The sequence below is a fragment of the Chinchilla lanigera genome, unplaced genomic scaffold (genome assembly GCF_000276665.1).
Source record: "Chinchilla lanigera isolate Chin_1 unplaced genomic scaffold, ChiLan1.0 scaffold00002, whole genome shotgun sequence".
Classification (NCBI taxonomy): Eukaryota; Metazoa; Chordata; class Mammalia; order Rodentia; family Chinchillidae; genus Chinchilla; species Chinchilla lanigera.
Window position 1 is genome coordinate 626,263 of NW_004955403.1, and position 6,468 is coordinate 632,730.

The 6,468-nt window shown below is 54.3% G+C and overlaps 2 protein-coding genes across 3 annotated transcripts in view; one reads left to right on the plus strand and one right to left on the minus strand.

The window, feature by feature from the left end:
* Positions 1–1,806, plus strand: part of Orc2 (origin recognition complex, subunit 2) — a gene marked incomplete in the record, with an annotated part of 51,801 nt that extends 49,995 nt beyond the window's left edge. Inside the window, 1 exon segment of the mRNA XM_005373229.2 lies at positions 164–1,806. Within this exon segment, the coding sequence (XP_005373286.1) occupies positions 164–247 (84 nt within the window).
* Positions 1,807–6,468, minus strand: part of Nif3l1 (NIF3 NGG1 interacting factor 3-like 1) — a 12,635-nt gene continuing 7,973 nt past the window's right edge. For both annotated transcript variants that reach the window (XM_005373231.2, XM_013511808.1), the window contains exons 3-6: positions 5,891–6,017; positions 4,829–4,967; positions 3,631–3,714; positions 1,807–2,846 (exon numbers count right to left, since the gene is read on the minus strand). In XM_005373231.2, the coding sequence (XP_005373288.1) occupies positions 2,662–2,846; positions 3,631–3,714; positions 4,829–4,967; positions 5,891–6,017 (535 nt within the window). In that variant the 3' untranslated portion in view covers positions 1,807–2,661. The remainder of the gene's footprint in view (positions 2,847–3,630; positions 3,715–4,828; positions 4,968–5,890; positions 6,018–6,468) is intronic.

Consider the following 6,468-nt stretch of genomic DNA (forward strand, 5'->3'; position numbering starts at 1 on the left):
CAAGGCCCTGAGTTCAATCCCCAGCACCACAAAAACAAACGAAATAAATTTAAAAAAAAAAAAAAGGTCCTTAAGAGAAATGAAACATGCTTTTAGTTGAACCCACTGTAGGTTTGAGCAGCTCTTACAAGGAACTGATGTGCGGGTGTTCTGGATCCTCCAGGGAGCTGACGGCGTGGAGTACTTACTAATTCCCGTTGACAGTGCGACACTGATCAACTTCTTGGAGGAGGAGGAGGAGGCTTGAAGCTGCCTCTGTTGGAGGGGTCTGTGGGCGTGGCACGGCCCAGCGTGGCCTTCACAGCAGCCAGCGCGCCACTCCTCCCTTCCCGGTGTGCGGAGCCGCGGGGCACCACGTGTACAACAGCCGGCAGCGGCCACAGCCAGTGCTCCGAAGTACCCCCGGCCGAGCGAATGTGCCTTTGTTCATCATTACCTCTGGAGACTTCCTGCTGGATGGAGGATGCTCAGGGACTGCTGGAACTGGATGTTTCTGAATGCTTTTCTACCTAGAGATACTAATTTTTTGAGGAGGGCCTTTAATACTCCCCCAGCTGGCTGTTTGCAGAGTGCTTGTCCCAGAGTGTCCCACGCACGTTATATGTTGAAGCCAGTGTGTCGGGAGGGCAGCTCAGGAAAGGTGCATGGGGGGGACCGAACTCTGTCCCTTTGGACACAGGTGGTGGGGGCGGCAGGGCAAGGGAACCCAGCCTGGGATGCGTTAAGTCACAGCCACGGGCTGGGATATAGGCCAGTGGTATAAGTGCCTGCCTGGCAAGCGCAAGGTCCTGAGTTCAGTTCCCCACACCACCAAACAAAACAAAACACAGCCACACTGTGACCCTGACCTCAGGGACAGACTGGGAAGCCAGGCTGAGGGGTAAGAATTACTGGTTAGTGACTGTTTTCAGAACAGAAAATAAAACACTTTATTTTATTCTCTTATACTGACGTTTTTATTTTCTTGATTACTAGGCAGGTGAACAGTATATTAGTAACAGTGGCTGATGTCCAGCAGACATAAAACACATGCAGGATCTTTCCACCTCTTGGAAAGTGCCAGTGTCAGCCTCTGAGTATTCACACAGCCTGTGTGCTTAGGGAAAAAACAGCTAAGCTCGGCCACCACTGAGAGCGTCTGGTCTTCACACCCAACCCCGAAACACTTCACACGTGGAAATGAAATACTTTGTGAAAACAGAACTAATAAAATCTGTGCAGCATCAGCTTTCTCACTCATTTCTCATCTTGTTAATTTTTTGTGATGTATGATTGACTTTGTGTTAAACCCATTATAGTCTTAAATATAGCTACTCAAAATACATGACTTGTACGTGAATTGACTTCGTAAGTTTTCTTGCCAGTACCAGTGTATTTAATGAGAATGAATTTGCTTTCCACTCCCTGAGCACAGGGCTTAGCCAGCCACACGCAGCATCTTCCCTGCTCTTCTGTGCATGTCTAGGCCAGTGGTGGCGAACCTGTGGCACGAGGGGGCAGCCAGATGTCTGTTATTACCGAAAGGTTCGCCACCACTGGACACTGCATATGAAAGGTGTCTCCTCCTCCATTTAGAAATAGTGGTACCATGCTTGCTGGTTTGTACTTTGCTTTCTTGCTTTTGTCTTATTTGTAACTGTTATACTATAAAAATATATAAAACTTTTAATGACCTAACATGCAAATTTTTGCATTTGCTCTTAAATATATGGTTTATTTTTATATTTTTGTGTCTGTATACCATTTGAGAACAGTAAGTATATGTAACAGAGTGCTATTAACAAATAAAAGCCAACTTGAATAGAATCACTTTTTAGCTTAGTTTATTTCTGAAAATACCAACGGCCCTCTTTAACCTGTGTGGGCATCTTTGTTCCCCAAGGCCATGTCCCTGCGCCTCAGCTTCCAAAGCTGCACTTCTGCAGTGTCACCATTCTTCTGATGAGACTGCCCAGCCCTCCTGAGACCGCTTCTCACCCACAGCTAACCCAAAGGACATGGCGGCACAGGGCTCAGGTCTGCGGGCTGCTCTCAGTGACCCACTGTGAATGATCCCTGCTAGGGTCCTGAGCCCTCCAGGTGACAATTGGTAGAAAGCTAACCTACAAAAGAAATGTAAACCCCTGGACATTTTGGACAGTGTTTTGAAAGATTTGTTTTTACCATTATCAAAATAACATGTCGCAAAGAGAAACTAGAAGTATTTTTTTTTAATTTCCCATCATACCACCCAAAGATAAAAAAAATCACAGTAAAAGAGGATTGCTAGCCAGGCAGGGTGGCGCGCACACGTGCAATCCCAGGATCTGGGAGGCTGAGGCTGGAGGATTGCTCTGAGTTCCATAGCAAGTTCAAGGCGAGTCTGAAGTACATAGTGAGACCCTGTCTCAAAAAAACTGGATTGCTCCCATACTGCTAACACCAGTTTTGCTGTGAATGCATCTAAGAAACAGTTTTGCACACTGGCCAAGTCTGGACTTCAACCCATTTCCTAGCCGTGGGCTTTGGGCAATCTTTTATTTTTCATCTTTTTGGTACTGGGAATTGAACTCAGGACCTTGTGCTTGCCAGGCAGGCACTTATGCCACTGAGCTATATCCCCAGCCCTCCTTGGGCAATCTTAAGCTGTCTAGTTTCCTCTGATTTTTTGAGACAGGGTGCCTACACCACACAGAGAGGGTCCTTGTCACTCTGAGATAGCACCACCTGCACCCTGTTCTCCAGGTGCACACTCAGCAGGTCTCGCAGCTCAGAAAGAAAGCCTCGCTCTGTGTTGCTGTGTTCACAAAGGATGACGCTGATTCCGCGGGAAGTGGCATCCAGGACGTCATGATGGGACATTTCGCCTGTGGCAGGGGAGACAAATGCTTAACCACCAGACAGAAAGCTGAAGTAGCACAAGCGTGTGTCGTCTGTGAAGCAAATGGAACAGCCAAAGCCATCCCACCAAGAATCCTAACTTCCTCTTGGTGACCCAAGCAAATGTCCGAGGCTACTGATGAGGAAGAAGAGGGCACACATCTATGATCCTAGCACATAAGGCTGAGGCAGGAGGATCGCCATGAGTTAAAGGCCAGCCTGGGCTACACGGATCGAACCTTTGAAGCCAGCCTGAACTACTCAGACCCGTCTCAAATACACCCATACATACATAAAAGATGAGGAGGAGATTTATCTAGATCCGTTTCTGAGGCAGCCAGTACGCAGGACTCCACCTCAGCTGCAGCAGCTCAGGGTGCAGACCAGGGACACACTGACTTGGGGCAGCAGGGCATCAAACCAGTCTTGTTATCTATGTGTCTATCTACTATCTGTCAGTACTGCAGACTGAACACAGAACATTCCCAATAAGCTACACCTTCAAGCCTTTTATCTCTTTATTTTGATAGAAAAAGTGCTCACTAAGTTGAGCTAGGCTCAAACTTTAATCCTCCTGCCTCAGTCTCCCAAGCAGCTGGGACTACAGGCCTGCATGTCAATTTCTCAGATAATCTAATACTAAATCATTAAGTGACTTCTTCCCTTCCCAAAACTACATTCCCAATTCTGGTGTTCCCACTCAAGTTCAAAAAACATCTTAAATGTCACCTATGTCCCCAGCACTGTCCTAAAAGCTGCGAGAGTTCCTACCTGTGAGGTACAGGTCAGCCTGCACCCCCCGAAGGACGCTGCTCCCGGAGCCAGCACACAGGGCCACGTCTCGGACTTGGGAGTCTTTGAGATGAGCAAACAAGACAGCATAAACCGCAGTTCCAGCCCTGCCACGGTGCACACAGCGTCCTCGTCCCCGGCGTGCACTGTGCTGACTGAACCTTAGGAAACCAGCTCTCCTGCCGACAGGTGGCAGGTACAGCACCGCACGGGTCATGCGGCCTTCAGCGACGCTGCGGGGCAACTGCAGTTCCCAGCGCTGCCAGGCCAGGAGACGCTGCGGGGACACCGCAGGCTGGCACAGGCAACTGCACGTGCAGCCAAGCCAAGGCACAAACTCGCAGGCCGAAGCCTGAGGGTGTCTGTGAGGGGCCAGGAGCCACTCTTGTGGGCTGCTGGAGCTGACTCGGCCCGGGGAGCTCACTTCTCTCCTGGCTGCCATGGACACCTACTGCGCTCGGTGCTGTCCCTGTGCCTCAGTGCAGGCAGCCTCCCCACCCAACTCAGTGAGCTTGTATGGCACATGCAGCATTTGTAGTGGGCGTGGTGGCGCACACCTGTCATCCCAGCACCCAGAAGGCTGAGGTAGGAAGATCACCAGCCTGAACTACATATCGAGACCTTGTCTCAAAAAACAAACAAAAAGCCAACACAGCGCCTTCCTGGTAAGTGCGAGGTCCGGAGTTTGATTCCCAACTCCAAAAAAAGCCACCAAAGAGCATTTGCAAAGAAGGCTCCTGCACACAGAGTGGCTGGACAGTGTGTGACCTCAGTGCGGAGGGACAGGACAAACCCTGGAGCGAGGCTGTGTGACTCCAGGATGCACCCTCACCCTGCCGTGCACAGCAGGTGCAGGCGCGTGGCACCCTCAGCTGCCCACCTCGTCCGCCCTGTCCCCAGGGCCCTGGAAAAGCCAGGGGAAAAGGCAGCTGCCACGACCCTCAGCAAGTGCCGGGCCCCGCCGCAAGCCTCACCGCTTCCTGGAGCACTCACCACAGTCCTCTGTACTCCCCCGGCCCACGCTGGGCACCGAGAGCCGGGCACACCAGGCCCGACAGACCTGCCAGCCCGGGCCTCACTTCCCATCGCGGCTTCCTCCCCGCTCCGCACCACCAGCTTCCCGGCCCCGCCACTGGAGACAAAGCCTGGAGGCTTCGGACAGGGGCGATGCACTCACCGAGGGTCCTCCCCACGCCAAGCGCCAGACGGACATGGGGCAGCTTCAGGTGTCGTTTCACCCGCTCGATCACGGCGGCCAGGCTCACAGACTCGTCCAGTGTGCACAGGCGCCCCATCCCAGCGTGCTGCAGCAAGGGCTGAAGAGAAGCGAGGCTGAGCCTCACGGTCCGCGCCAGTCCGGAAACGCAGACCACAGGGCAGGCAGTAACGAAGCACACACTGGGGACCTCAGGCCTGGGGGCCCGGACCTCCTTGGCGCTCAGCCCAACACCCTCCTGCGAGGCTCACCACGCTGCAGCCCACAGGGAGCCGACCTAAGGGCCTGGGTCGAGAAAGCGAGGGGCCCCCAAGGGGTGAGCTGAGGCGCCTGCGGGACGGAGGGAGGGAGGAGGGCCGAGGGTGGCAGGGTGCAGAGGCCCGTCAGTAGGCCTCGGTCCCCCGTGCTCCCGAGTGGGGCAGACAAACGCAAGAGAGAAGGGACAGAGCTCAGAGCAGGACTCACAGGAGCTCGGGAGCAGCCACAGAACCCTGGAAAGCCCCAAAGAAACAGAAAAAGAAGAGGTTTAAAGGGCTGGAGCAGAAATGAGGTCAACACCTGTGCACACTGGATTCGAAACATTTATGAGCGCTCTAAGTGGGAGATATCCATAAAGTAGTTGGAACTATGCATGTTTTCCAATACACTTTTTCACCTGAAGATGAGACCTAATGCCACGGGCCGGACCGGGCAACAGAGACCAAACCTGTGACTTTCTAACCAGGAGGAACCCTGTCCGCTAGCCCGGAAGGGATCCACCTCCTCCCATCTCTGCCCCAGCTCCCCCGCTCCGCGCCCCCTGCGGGGCAGGGCAGGGCTGAATGCGCTCCTCCCTCCCTCGCTGCTAGGGGACCCCTGCCGAACGGGGAACAGAATGCCGACGAGTCTGCCGGGCCAGCTTCACAGCAAAGGACAGCCCAGCGCACACGAGCCACGTGGGGCTCCTTCTCTGCTGAGGACACCGCAGCGGTGCCGTGCGGGACACGCAGCCACCCGGGCTCAGCAGCGGAGCGTCCGAGGCACCTTCTCCAGGGCCAGGATCTCAGTCTTCTCGTAGAGCTGCTGGTTCTGGGCGAGCCAGGCCACCACGCGCATCAAGGCCTCCGGCGTGCAGTTCAGGCTGAGCCGCGTCTGCTCCTCGCCATCAGTCCTGCGACAAGATCGGGGCAGGGTGACACCACGCACCTGAGCCCTGTCGTGATGGCTGCCCGTGTGAAGCCAAGGGTCTGGGCGGCACACTCGCCCGAGCCCACCTGTGTCCTAGGCCTGGGGAGCCGCCTGCCACACAGCTGAGCTTCCTGCGGGCACCGGGAGGCACCGCTTTCGCATGTGCTGCCTGGGCCCTCTCTTCCATCCCCCTATGCCGAAGACCTGCTGCACCTCCCCCAGCCAGCAACAGGCGCATCTGAAAGTGGGGCCAGCACCATGTGCCTGTAGGGAGGGGCGTGGGTCCACCCACGAAGCACTGACCGCATTTCCAGACCCCCTTTAAAAATTTCTTGAGAGGGGCTGGGGATTTAGCTCAGCGGCAAAAGCGCCTGCCTGGCAAGCGCAAGGTTGTGAGTTCGGTTCCCGGTACCAGAAAAAAAAAACCAAAAAGA